This window comes from Astatotilapia calliptera, chromosome 1, assembly GCF_964374335.1.
Source record: "Astatotilapia calliptera chromosome 1, fAstCal68.1, whole genome shotgun sequence".
NCBI classification, from domain to species: domain Eukaryota; kingdom Metazoa; phylum Chordata; class Actinopteri; order Cichliformes; family Cichlidae; genus Astatotilapia; species Astatotilapia calliptera.
Window position 1 is genome coordinate 24330436 of NC_137422.1, and position 15020 is coordinate 24345455.

The 15020-nt window shown below is 36.3% G+C and overlaps 1 protein-coding gene across 2 annotated transcripts; it reads left to right on the forward strand.

Annotated features, from left to right (window-relative positions):
* Positions 1-211: 211 nt before the first annotated feature.
* Positions 212-14980, forward strand: def8 (differentially expressed in FDCP 8 homolog). Of its 2 annotated transcripts, none has more exons than XM_026169569.2 (12): positions 212-371; positions 1496-1618; positions 7036-7130; positions 7254-7403; positions 8611-8752; positions 9070-9234; positions 9436-9563; positions 10391-10504; positions 10710-10790; positions 12677-12817; positions 13013-13122; positions 13431-14980. In XM_026169569.2, exons 2-12 carry the CDS (start codon positions 1510-1512, stop codon positions 13525-13527), a joined length of 1332 nt encoding a protein of 443 aa, XP_026025354.1. In that variant the 5' UTR covers positions 212-371; positions 1496-1509; the 3' UTR covers positions 13528-14980. The 2 variants fall into 2 exon arrangements, with proteins under 2 accessions (XP_026025354.1, XP_026025361.1); XM_026169576.2 differs by having other exon boundaries at positions 7039-7130.
* The last annotated feature ends 40 nt before the right edge of the window (positions 14981-15020 follow it).

A 15020-nucleotide genomic window follows, 5' to 3' on the forward strand; every position in this document is an offset into this window, starting at 1 on the left:
TACCGCTTTATTTTACACCATTAACAGTAATCTATATTGGTATACCACGTGTCAAAACATATTTACTAAGTTGCAAATACAGATGTCGCTTTAAATGTAGCCTTTATTTACCACTTGAGTTTCTTTTATTTCTTCTACACTACTTCATTATGGCAATGGTTATTTTTTTATTTTGAAAATCTCGCCGGAACTCGCTACTTTGACGAAGTATGACTTGACGTTTTTTTCCCCCTGTGTGATGTTACCCATGACAAAGGCAAAACAAAACGGGGACGGCTGTCTATATTCATCATAAACGTCGTCCACAAAATATATTATTATATTATAATATAGCTGCTAGTTTGCTGCTGATAAATTCGTTCAACAACGGGGTAAGCTTCCAACTAGACGGCCGCTTTAATGACCAAACATTAGCATCAAATCAACGGACGACTTGCTGGTTTAAAAGCTTGTTAGCTAGCTAGCATTAGCTGTTTGTTGACATCCGTGTTTGGATATGGACTTGCCCTTTTAGCGCCCTGTTAACGCCCTGTTAAGCTGTTTAGCTGTGATGAACGAAATAACATTAAGGTTACCTCTTAGCACATTATGACTTACTGCAGCATCATCCTTAAGTGGTAATAATTAGTGAAATAAAGCTCCAACTTAACGTTTCTCGGTCTTTTCAGTATTTGCAGTGTTACCTCGTTTGACCTTATTTACTTAAGTCGTCCATAAAATGTCTGTAGGGCGTGTTTTTGTTGACTGTTGAAGTAGAGCTTACACATACCACTGAGATTCATGCATCTTCAGCCTCAGTGAAAATTAGACTTAATGGTAATTAACCAGCCAAAGGGAGTGCTAGTGTACCTGTCAGGCTGTCTCTAGTGTAGCTTCATAAAATCTACATGGAATTAAATTACAATTACTACTACCCTTAACCCTTTAATTATGTATCAGAGTTTCCTTCGTTATGGTTACAATTTTCAACAGGACATTTGTATTCTCTGGTATTCTAGCATATGGATGTGGAGTTTGAAAGTTTGAAAGAGTTTTGTGAGGTAGGGAGGATCTGATGAAAAAGTAGATTTTGTTTCATTTTAGATGTAAAGGAACTTTTTCTGTAATGTGTAAGACTAAATCTTTTTTAAGATCTGACCTAAATTGCAAGTATAAAATAGCAGTAGCCTTGGTATAACTCTCATTCAGGACTATGTATTATGTATTTGAACGAAGTTAAAGATGTGCACGGATTCATATTTCTGCTTGTAACATGCAGAACATATTTTGCCTTTATTTTTCTTGAAACCATTGGGCTCTTAGTGAGAGTTATGACCCATGAACAGCTCATGACCAAGTAAATGTCAACACAATGTCTATCACTGCACAGTAAGCCGAACCAAGTATAAACACTGGCTAACCAGCTTCCTTCTGAAAGGAAACTGAGATTCCTCGTAATGTTTCAATACATAAAGCCAAGAGAAGACAATTGCTTTGTTTTGTTTGTCTTTCTTAGATGTAGCCAATAAAATGGAGTATGATGAGAGACTTGCACTTTTTCGCCAAACCCGCCTCAATCCATTTGATCGTGGAGAGGAAGAGGATGGTCCCCAAGGAGACAAAACACCCCCGCAACATGGTGAGGTTTGCCACAAGTTATGATACAACTGTCTAAGGATTGCTTTCACACCTGTAGTTAAATTCAGGAAAATAATATACATTGTTTTCTTTGTTGTCTTTCATTTGCCTGCTTCATCTTAGTATTAAGCCATATAGACAGAGTTTACACCTCACACTGATCGATTTCTCTGACTGTCTTCCTTCATCGTCACATGCGTATTTAACATTTTTTAAATCTCTTTATCATGATGATGCAAATTTTGAATTTAGCCGTGCCTGTAAAAGGTGACTAGTTTGATAGACAGGAAAAAAGTTGAATATACAAAAAAATTGCATCTGGTCTTCCAGTGATGTATCTGCTGTTTGCTGAAGCGTCGTCAGAAATGGTCTCAGTGAAAGAAGCCATTATTAATAAAGGAAAACACTGAGAAAATTACAAATTGCACAAGAACTGGACAGAAAATCAATGGCAACAGTACTTATGGAGTGATGAAGAGAAATACAATTAGGGCTGCACAACTGACAGTGCTTGGAAGATTACTTTTCAAATTCCACTGCAGATTACAGAATACATGCCCAAAAATGTAGTTTGCAATGTAATACGTTACTCAATGTGAGTAACGTATTCTAAATACTTTGGATTAATATATTGTAATGCCTTTCACATCTACATTATTGCGCTAATGCTCTGTGATTTATTACTATTACTGAAGGCTACTCGCCACCGAGCTAACATTGTTAGCTGGCTTTAGTTGAGTTTAGTTCATAGACTGCTTTCAGAACTTCACATGATTATTGTTACTGCTATCCATCAAGTCTTAACAGTCTGCAGTCTATTTTAAATACATAAGGTAACATGTATTCCTTTACTCCCCAGCACTGACAACTGATAATCAAGATTATTTTAATTTTTTGATTATGATTATTTTGACTAATATTGAGATCGCACAGGGGCAGCACGGTGGTGTGGTGATTAACACCACAGGTCCTGAGTTTGATTCCACCATCTGGCCGGGGCCTTTCTGTGTGGAGTGTTCTTGTCCCTTTTCCGTTTTCTCTGTGTTTGTGTGGGTTCTCTCCAAGTACTTTGGCTTCCTCCCACAGTCCAAAGACATGCAGTTAGTGGGGTTTGGTTAATTGGTAATTCTAAATTGCTCATGTGTGAATGTGAGTGTGAATTGTTGTCTGTCTCTATGTGTTGGCCCTGTGACAGATTAGCGACCTGTCCTGGGTGTGCTTTGCCTCTCTCGCCCTATGGTAGCTGGAATACGTTCCAGCCCCCACCATGACCCTGACAATTATAAGTGGAAGACAGTGGATGGATGGATTGAGATCACATGTAACCACAACACTGCTTTCCTATCTTCACATCTGTCCAGATCTTTGCATGAAAATAAAATTGGTCCTTTTTATTCACCTAAATTATCTTTAAAGAAAAATAACAAATATTTAAAAGAAAAAAACCAGTACCAAAACCTAACTAAACAAAATTATCAGGACACTGCATGACAGGATAACATATGGTTTGCGCAGTAAGTTTACCATTTTCCTGAAAGATTTGTTACTCAACTTCTTTAGTGGGCACACGTGGTGTATGTCTGCAATGGTACTGAATGATTCATGCTAGCAAGCACTGCAATGGTTTTCTTGGCCTTCATGCATGAATTTTACTGCAGTTTTTGGTGTCTTTTTAGGTGATTGAAGTTGTGTTGCTTTGCAGTACAGACACATAGAAGTAGCTGTATATGATTTGTTCCAGGACACTTGTGCTAAATCCAAAGGATTCCCAAGCAACAGATGATGATGTTTTGAGGGACAAGCTCTTCATATCTGTCTTTCAACATAGTGTTACTCCAAATTAGTCCAGGAACCGCCAACAGCTGTGATTAACACATGGAGGCATGTGCCAATCACAGTGCTTGATTTGTTTTTACTTTGGATTTTAATTGGGAGCGCACACATTTTAAATATTGCTCAATCATGTTCATTTAATTGCGGGAAGCTAAAGTTGCAGTTATACAGCCATCTGTATAGCCTGGTGGTGGCTTTGTGATGCTTTGCGGCTGCATTACAGCGAGTGGTATTTGTGATCTTGGCATTTACCTTTCTAAAACAGTTTGTTGTTGCAGTGGGAAGTGGGGTTTTTTTGCATTCATGGTTCCAGTTTTTTCTTAATGTCACTATGTATGTTTGCTTCCTTTTCAAAAACACAAGCAGTATATCTCAGTTACTGTATAGGCAATAAATCCCTCATTAAAGTTAATTTGTGCAGAAACGTTTCATCACTCATCCAGGTGACTTGTTCAGTCTCAGCAGGTTTTCCCAACCGTATAAACAGGACATTTGCATAATAACTGAAACTAGCACCACTGACAAACATGGGCTGTGAGGTCAGTTTCTTGATCATTAAGCAGTCAGCTGAGACAGAAGAAGTCACTTGGATGAGTGACGAAACATTTCTCCTATGGAAAACGCTACATCCAGATGAACAGAGTCAACTTTTTGAGATTTCCCTACCTGAATGATTGAGCTTGCATCAATTTGTGCACTTAGTTTAATAGTTTCCTTGTAATGTAGGGCAGATCCTGCTAATGCATAAGGAGCAAGGACACTGGTCTGTTGTGACTAAGGAAAAGGAAGTTGGAAATGCTGTAGCTGAAGTAGAGGAAATGAAACGCATGGGAGTAAGCAGTACTTCAGTAACACTTCCTGTAATTTAGGACTTGGAAAAATACACTTTTTGCTTTTTGATGAGCAAGAATGACTCACTGATAGCTGTTCTGATTCTACGGTGCCTCATTACTCTGAGTCTATTGGGAACTACAAGGCTGAATTCCTTCAACATGTTTTGTTCAGAGGTGTACGCAGGTAACAACACTGTTTGTATAATGTGATTCTTTTAGTTTATTAAACATTATTTGAATAGCTAAACACTGACTTAATCTTTTTAAATATATTTGAATTTGTTCAACCTTTAAATTCCATCATTCAGTTCTGTTTACTAATTTTTCACTTCATCAGAATAATCTCAGTTGTCAGTATGGATAGCTGAAAGTTTACTCTCACTGCACTTTAAATGTTAATTTGTCACTTGCTTTAATTTAAATTCAGACTTGTATTGTAACAGATGAAAATGCCAAACATCAGTTTGAGTAAAGAATGGATATTGATCAGACTGTGAAAGTGTTGGTGTCAATTACTGCTGCGCGAATTTTGATATTGATGTATTTACACCAAGTAAATGCAGGGCCAGTTATTGCTGATATCAGTACTGATACTGATAGTTTTAACTTGTAGACAGGTTATGTAGGCCAGGCTAGTGCGTAATCATTTATGAGAAGAATTGTCATTAATTTGCTAATGCTGATCACATTTTAATCACTGTCACTGTAATTTTACTTTCCACCATAACACATAGATAAAAACATCTTTCAGATTTTCATGTATCTTGAAACTTGGGGTTTTTTGAAGACCAGTAATGTAAATGTGCTGTCTCTAAAGCACTTTGGGTGAACTTCTGTTGATTAAATATGTTATATATGAAAAAATAGATGTGACAGTCAACACAAAGTATATATTTTGTGTATATTTTTATGAATGTTAATTTAGTATAGTAGCATATAGTGTATAGTTTAGTATATTTTAAATTTAAAATATACTAAACTATAAAAAAACAAACATTTATTTAACGCAATTCAGTAGGCTACATACTGAACTTGGAGGATAGAAACGAAGCATCGATCCTATCACACTAGTATCTGTCTAATGCCATGGCCAGCATTTGCATCAATAATATTGATATTTGGATCATTCTGCCAACATCTAGTGCCAATTATTAAACTGTATGAAAGAAATTGAGATTGGTAAAACACAAATTCTATACAAAGTTGTTCTTGTTGTTGTTGTTTTTAAACAAAAGTACAAGTCATACAGGGCTCGCAGAATTTCAAAATCCCTGGTAGCCCTTCGGGCAGGCACTCTTCGTTTTTGGTAATCCAAAATAAATTTAAGTTGCCCAAATAAAAAAAAAAGATTAATGTTTTGTTTCCTTTACAATATTATATTGTAAAGGAAACAAAACATCAATCAAAAAATAGTTAAAACACAAATTACAACAACTGTATAAAAATTACAATCATCAACTCAAATATTTGGTTCAAATTGAACAGAAATTTCTATGAACTTGTAAGAACTGTGTAGGACATGAATCAGTGTGTGTCAGATCCTGATTTTGAAATTTCCACTGAAATCACAGGTAAGTGGAACCGAGATCTAGGCCATTTGCCTTTTGAAGTTTGCAAAGGCTGCTAAATTTTGCCAATGGTAGTTCACTCTTTGCAACATAGTACGCTGTTCTAAACAGATTTTCCAGGACTTCTTGTTGTGCTTGGTTTATTTTTAGTATGTTTTTTGAAATTGGTGTTTGTTCTGGGAACGATACTGCAGACTGAGCAATAATGCATTTCTTGCATTTCTCATGGGTTCTGATGGGGTCTTTCTTAAAATTACTGGTCCCAGTAACAAAGGCGCTTGCCTACTCAGAATTTGAGGGAAACTCACGACACACCCGGCAGAACATTATGTTACTTAGCTTATCATATTCCAGCCACAGAAATTATTTTGTCCATGAAACCAAAAAAGCTGCGCTTTCTTTTTGCTTCATCGTCTGATTTGTAATAACTTTTCTGTTTTGTGGTAGGCTTTTCTTTGGCTCTCCCTTCTTCACCCTGAACTGTCTTATTTGGCTCTGCAGAACTAAAATACCTGCGTAAATCCATCTGCTTTTACACACGTACTTACATAACGGTCAGTGATTCTCTGCGCAATCAACCTCTATCACATGTTTAAGCTTGCTGCGGGAGATTTTACTTGTCATGTTTGAATAGTAAGCTAACGATTGATAAGACGATGCCAGAGGAATTGGTGCGCAATTAATCTGTCACTCACCAATCAGTACTGCCGCTCTCTATACACAGTTCATGCGATCGCAACGTGAAAGTGAACGCAAAAAAAGCACAAATTCAAACGGCATTTCAATATGTCACATATTGACAGTGACTCATTGATGCCAATGACAAAATTACCCAGATACATTTGCGAAAGAATGCAGAAGCATTGACATATATTTTTCCTTCCTATGATAGCCCGACAGGCAGGGCTGAGATGGATTTTGGTAGCCCGACTGGAAAAATCGCTAGCCCTGGGATGTCGGATGGTTTAACTAATTTCGACACATTCAGAACGAATAATTGTGAAAGAGATTGGTTGCAGACATGTAAATGTGACAGTAATAAAGCAGTAATAAAGCAACTCAAAGTTCATTCCACAATAGTCATGTGGATGAAATTAGCAAGCGTGACCGAGTGCACTTGCCAGAATGTAGTGTGTATGCTTGCAAGAAGAACAGCGCTTTATGCCATGTTTTCCTCAATTTAGAAGCAAGACCTGAGGTTTTCCCTGGGACCAGAACACACAGTTCAGATCGAACCATGGACCTCGGTCTAGCTGAGGATCACTTCTCAAGGCCTGTGGTAAGTACTCCTTACGTTTTTCTGATTTGTAACCCAGTAAAAATAATTTATCACTTTCAATTTAACTGTTTATACTGTAAAATGTGAAACTTCCTTGTCTTCCATTTTCATATCATGTTACAGGGTTCTTTTGTGGCATCAGACATTGAACAGCTTAAACTGGCAATAGAAGAATGTAAGAAGCTGATCTTGGAGCTGCCAGAGCATTCAGAGAGACAAAAAGACAATGTAGTGAAACTTATCCACCTGCGCCTCAAACTGCAAGAACTTAAGGTTGGGACTGAGGGGAAAATTGAGAAGGGCATGACATTATATTGTAGTTGTGTGTTCTTGGATAAGTGTAACAGGCTTTAAATATTAATGGAAATCTGTACAAATGCAAAGTTCAGTTTTATTAATATAGTTTTAAATTATAATGTCATCTGAAAGACTTAGTAAGGTCAAAACCTTAAAATCAAGTTGAACTCTTAAGAAACCCTTAGAGAAGTGACCATGTGTGGAGGATTGATGTCAGAGGAGGAGGAGATTCTTAGTGATCATGTTGGGCCTGTAAGTATACAGGGTGATAACTATGGTAGGAAAACATCTAAAACACTCCAAACTGCTTTGATTTGAGTATTTTGCCCTTTATGAAATGTGTGAAAATGCATTGCAGACATTCTTGGAGAAGAGTTGGCGAAGAGTTTGCATAAATTCCCTTTTTTGTTTATAAATGATAGAAAACAAAGTTTTACAGTCTAGTGTATTAAAGGGCTTTCAAATAAACAAGCTCATTAATCAAGCCCATTCATCAACAGTAAAGAAAGTATCAGTTATCATCTGGCTTTGTTTTTCAGTGCATTAGTTTGTTTCCAATAGCAAGATCCCGGTTGACCAAGAAAGATTACTCTGAAGTCACCCCCCATGTCTTAACAATTTGACAGTTTCTTCACTTTAACAACACTTAAACACTAACAAGAGCACTTTAACACACAGGCAGTGTGTCACACTGATTACTGTAACATAATAAAAATGTTAAAGAATAAGTCACGGTGATAATAACGGACAAAGGAATCTTCTTCTTCTTCTTCTTTTTTTTTTAAATAAAGCAGTGAAACATATCCAATTGCTTAGCTTGATTCTTAACATCCATAATCTCTTTCATTTTGAACTTTATCATGTGAAGCAACTCAAATTATATCTCTATCTATGAAATTTACCCAGAGCACTTCAAATTCCATCGTAAGACCGCTGTTATGCCTTCTGGTCCAAGTTCAGCAGAAAAGTTTTGTGAATCAAAAGAGTTTCATACATCAGGAAATTAATCCTTGATGTTTTTTTATGCATTCCCATCAGTTTTGTTTAGGCTATACAAAACACAAGGTAGTGTAAGTGTAAACAAACTTAATTGCACATAGGTTGCTATCTCTTGCAGATGTACACAAAACAGTGTTACAGCCATGTTTTGTGTGTTCTGTTTTTCGCATGCATCATTTTAAAGGATCCAGAGGAAGATGAGCCTAATCTGAGAGTCCTACTGGAACACCGCTTCTCCAAGGAAAAGAGCAAGAGTGTGAAACAGACCTGTGATAAGTGTAGCACTATTATCTGGGGCCTTATCCAGACTTGGTATACCTGCACAGGTGAGACATAGTAGATACTGATAGAGCGCTGTAAGATTACCGAAAGTTTAGTTCCCAAAAGTTTGAAACATTTCTGTTAACACTGCTCAAAATTCAGACTTCTAATATCATTTGCTGTGCTCTCAAGCCTTAATACACTCAGAAGGTAATTAGAGATCTGTGCAATCCATTTGCCCCCTAGTTCAAAGAGGCTTAACTTCCATTCTGTTGTATGAAATGTTTCTGTCTGAACCAGTGACAGGTGAGACAATGAGTAATCTTGATGGCGAAAACAAAACTATATATTATAATTTGAAGTTATCTCTTTCTTTTTTCAGGATGCTATTATCGTTGCCATAGTAAGTGTATGAATCTGATCACTAAACCCTGTGTCAGGTCAAAGGTCAGCCACCAGTCTGAGTACGAGCTCAGTATTTGTCCTGAAATAGGACTAGACCGGCAAGATTACCGCTGTGCAGAATGTCGTGCACAAATTTCACTGAGTGAGTACAAATTCAATGTGTTTATGTTTGGTTAGCCCAATTAGGAGTGTATATATATATATATAAAACGACCTCTGGTTGCCTTAGTTGTGGAAAATTTAGATATTTATGTTTTCTATAGTATTTTAAATGCATTTTGGTGATGTGTACATGTTCTTTTGTTTTATAGTTTAACTGTACTTTTTTGTATTTATCTTGCAGGGGGCGTACCTAGTGAAGCCAGACAGTGTGACTACACTGGCCAGTATTACTGCAGCACATGTCATTGGAATGACACGGCTGTCATTCCAGCTCGTGTCATCCACAACTGGGAGTTTGAATCAAGGAAGGTAACCTCAACAACCGCAGATACACTCAGCACATGAAAATAAAATTTATAAATGTGTAAACTAAATTTCATTAACATGTTATCTGAACATTTTGATTGGACTGAAAGAGGCTAGAATTTGTAAATGTGCTTTTAATATTATTTAGTGGATGCTACTGCTTTACATCAAAGTTAGACAGAATCGTATACATATACATGCATATCACGCATGGACATTCCACTGATTAACTCAATTTACTAGAGTACTACAAAACTGCGAAACCATCCTTTAAAGAAGTTTCCCCAGGTTTTAAAAATTTACTCAAGGGAAGTCAGATTAATGTTATTTATATGTCACTCAACTCAATTACATTCCCGTGTCTGGTAGAATCATTTATCTGGTGGCATGTGACCTACTTTTAAAATCATCCCAGTGCAGGGCGAGGTTTGTGAATTTGAATCAGATGATGCACATTTACTCGTTAAAGCTGTTGACCAGTGAAGGATTAACCAAGCTCACTGTTTTATGATGAAGGTATGTCAGTGTGTTTTGAGGGCGTATTGAGCCAGTTTGTGTTCTGATAGTGTCTCTATTGGGGGCAGGGATAGCTCAGTAGGTAAAGTGGTCGCCCCATGATCGGAAGGTCGGCGGTTCGAATCCACTTAACGGCTACCCTGAGGTACCCCTGAGCAAGGTACCGTCCCTACACACTGCTCCCCGGGCGCCTGCTTAGTGGGCTGCCCACTGCTTCACTGAGTGAATGGGTCAAATGCAGAGAAAAACAAGTAATTTCCCCATGGGGATCAATAAAGTATCCATTATTATTATTATTATTATTATTATCTCAGGTCTGTCGCTCCTCAATGCGCTACCTGGCCCTGATGATGTCACGCCCCGTGCTAAGGCTGAAAGAAATAAACCCGCTGCTATTCAACTTTGTGGAGGAACTGGTTGAAATCAGGGTGGGTAGCTTCCCATTGAAGTTTATTTTTCAGCTTATTTTTAATAGACTTGTTTTAAATAAATAATTACTTTCACAGTTGTGTTGTCAGCCAACCTATCCCTAAATTTTTTTTTTTTTATTCAGTGTTGCCAGGACAGGCAAGTGGGTGAGTCACTCCATTCACTAAGAGTGACAGAAATGTTTGTGTGTGTTTTCTCCCACAGAAACTTCGTCAAGATATTCTGTTAATGAAACCCTATTTTATCACCTGCAAGGAGGCAATGGAAGCTCGGCTGCTACTACAGGTCAGTAACTTTTTATTGTCAGAGGTTTAAGATGTAATTTTTTAGTAGATTTTAGTAAATTTTATCAGAGATGGGCAGTAACGCGTAATCTGATTACTTTTTTCAAATAACGAGTAACTTAAGGGATTACTATTGCAAAAACGGTAATTAGATTACTGTTACTTTCACGTAAGCATGCTGCGTTACTAAAACTGTGATTTTTTTGCGAGAATGTCTCATGACAGTGATGTAAGCGACGTTCGTGACAACAGCTGTGTACAGATGAACAATGGATAATATATCGAGTGTGGGAGAGAGTATGAGCGTGCAGCGTTTAAAGCGTGGAAGTACTGACCTTATTTTGAGTTTGATTCCATAAAAAGTGACGAAAACATTAGTGTCCGTTGTGCATGGGAAGAAAACGTCTTTTTACAGCGAAAAAACCCCCCTAAACTTCCAAGCAAGCACCGAGTGCACAACGACGTAATGGGAAATTCACAGAGAAACTCGCGGATTCTTCAACTGACCGCTGCTGCACACCTGCACCAGGGCAAACCTCTGCCTACCCTACTCCTGCTTTATAGGTGAAAATAGAGCAACAGGACCGCTAGTCTTTGATTTTATTTATTTTCTGCTGTGTTTTACTTGCATTTATTTGAAAGAGTGAGTGTAAACACAAAAAACTATTTTATTTTATGTGCTGGAATGTGCAGAAAATAGGTTTAAATGTTAAACTAATTTATTCCAGTCAGAGAATGTTGCATATAATTAAGTTTTTGCTTGATGCATAAAGTTAAAAGATTTAAAGTTTTAAAAAGAGACTTTTCCATTTGATTACATTTTGTATGATGGATTATGCAGAAAAAGTAGAATTGGGCTGAAAGATCTATCGCTTTATCACCTATTCAGGTTGTAAATCGTGTTTTTAAAAAGTAACTAAGTAACTAGGTAATTAATTACTTTTGAAAATAAGTAATCAGTAAAGTAACAGGATAACTTTTTGGGGGAAGTAATCAGTAATTAGTTACTGATTACTTTTTTCAAGTAACTTGACCAACACTGAATTTTATTGGGTAAAACAAGGACTTGCTTTCAAGCAGAAACGTTATCTAGTTATAATAAATTATCTCAATTAAACCTGATCCAAGCAATACTATTAGCCTATTAGACAATTCTGCATGTAAATCATAAAATTATCTTGTAATTGCCCAATGTCTAATAGGCTAATAGATTCTTTTCATATAAGGTTGGGATGAAGAACTGATAGCCTCAACTTTTTTAAACTGGCATTTACAAATTTAGACTAGGCCTTTTTTTCTCAGCTGTATATAAGCGTGTGTGTATTTGTACAAACAAACATGTGCATTAAGAAAGTTTTTTTTTTCATTATCATATTATAAACAGTTAATATTGTTTCAGTCTCCACTGGATGATCAGAGTTTACAATTTAACCCTTCAAAGTTAGCAAGAATGTAAACAACCCAGTTTGGAAAACTTGCTATCAATTTACTTACCATTTAGAAAAATGCAAATGGAAGCACTGACACAGGCAGCCTATTAGCAGTATGTTAAAACAGCACCACCATGTGATAGAAGTGAAGAGTACTGAACTAAAGAAGGCTGATGATGTACAGTCGGGTGAGCCACTGGATATCACTAATTAGCTTGCATAAATTAAATTGACTCTTGTGATCTCAAGTTCTGTATTAGCTCAGTTTTAATCTATACTAAACATATTTTTATGAATTGTCAGTTTGAATTGTTTTAAAATGTTTCCCTACTGTTAAAATAAATAAATAATATGTTTAAAACTATGCTTGAGTCTGATATCCTTTTTTTGCACTAAAGAGTTGAGTCTCATAATATGAAAGTTGCCCATTTCCTTTTTTTGCATTTATATTTTCCAGCTACAAGATCGCCAACACTTTGTCGAGAACGACGACATGTACTCACTACAGGATTTGATTGACATTTCCACTGGCAGACTGAGCTGTTCCCTCACAGAGATCCACACCACATTTGCTAAGCACATCAAACTAGACTGCGAGGTGAGCTCATACATAAAGCACAAACTTCCCTACTGATGGCACTGTTGAACTATATCATGAAGAAGAGGGGCTGTGTTGGACTTGCAAATTCACCATGTACTAATATATGGCTGAAATGTTTTTAGTATTTGTTGATATCATTGTATCTTTCTGTGCCATATTAATGGTTTGTGCTGTCCATGTGTGTATTTGTAGCGCTGTCAGGCCAAAGGATTTGTGTGTGAGCTTTGCAAGGAGGGAGACATCCTGTTCCCCTTTGACAGTCACACCTCAGTGTGCCATGACTGCTCTGCTGTCTTTCACAGGTTAGTCATCACCAATGATTTGGGCTCAAAAATACAGCAAATTTTCTCTTTGTGAAGTGTTTAAAATTAATTGATAAAAGGAAATTGTTTGTATAAAAGTTTTGAGTGGAGATACCAATAATAAAACAGATCTTCAGAATAACATACCTTCAAATTCCATTGCTAAAGTGGTAATTAGGAGTATTTCTGTTTAACAAATGGTACTTCAATTTGCAAAGCACTATGATTTCCCAATTATTAAACTGTTACTAAAAGAAATAACCAAACTGACATGAATGTTGATGTTTTTTTGTTGTGTACCTCTGTAGAGATTGTTACTTTGACAATTCCACAACTTGTCCACGATGTGCACGAATGACTGAGCGTAAGCAGGATGAAGAGGAGCTGGATGTGAAAGAAAGCTAACTCTGGAAAGGACCCTGGGATTTAAGTGGATGCTGCACTTTGCTTCGTTATGGGAAAAAAAAACCCACAATCTTTCTTTATCTTGTTTTATGATTATGCTCTGACTTTTGTTTTTCCTGTGCACTGCATTATGAGGCAGGGTATTTAAAATTCATCTGGAAATTAATATATTTTTATCAAACCTTTGCATTCCTACAGAACTTAGATGTACAAACCACTGCGTGTATGTTTAATGTTGGTGTGTGTTTCTAAATTTACAAGTAAATGCTCTGTAGAGAAAAAAATCCACCTGATCAGTAGGTGGTTATGCATGCAGAAATTGTATATTTACTGTTACAAGCCTCAACTACTTTAATCCAAACTGCCAATAATGCTGAACTTTAAAGTTGCCATATATCAGAATTTTAAAGTTTAGAAGCCCAGCGTCCAATAAGAAAATCGCCAAAAATATGCCTTTCAGCATCCAGTTCCTGTGCTGCCATGTCCAAGTTTCAGTTTATTAGGTTCAGATGGGTGATGTTGCACAAAAAAAGCTATATGTTGACATAGTTTAAAATGGGATTAAATCTGTTAGACTGTGTGACCAGTTGGTCACTGCCACTTACCCATCTCCCCTTTTTGGACATATTTTCTATGAGTTCAATTGCTGTTTATTTAGAACCAATATATTGATCTGTTGATATTTCATAAAGTCTTCAATTATGTATATTTTCAGGCCTTAACTGTTTATTTTCAGCTCTTTTCCTATTTGCACTGTACCGAATGGTATAGGTGAACAAAAAAATTAATGTGTATACATACAATCACTGAAAACATAACTTCAAATATGTGTACTGTATTGGCAACAGATATATATATATATATATATATATATATATATATATATATATATATATATATATATATATATATATATATATATATATATATATATATATATAAAAATAATGAAAGCATGCATTAGCAGTACGGTACTTTTCCTTGTAAAGAAAATTGTTAAACTGTAAGACACAAAGACTATGAGAGTTGTTTTATGTGCTTTCATTTTTTTAAATTCAAAACTGTGAACTAATGCTGTGCAGTTTAATATGTGTTTAATCAGTGCTGTTTTCATGCAGTGTAGCAAATGTCTGTTGATGCTCATGAAAATTGTGTGCCTAAGGCTGTCAGGTTACTTAACAGCTGTTATCCAAACCCTTTCATACCATCATGGTAGTTGTTTCAGTCTAAATTCCCTTAATTAAGTCTCTGTATGTTAAGTGGCAAACCTTGGTTAATGTGTAAATGCTGACCTTTATGTATTTGTTTTAAAATAATGAGTTTTGGCTGTGTTATCTTTCAGCATGATGTATTGTATATATATTTTTTCCAAACTAATGGACTTATATGGTGTTGGTAAACACCATGGCTTGTTAAACATATGAGTAGTGCATGAATAAATTAATGAAATGCATTTAAGCAATGGTTTTAATTCTGTCTGTTAATGACCGGTC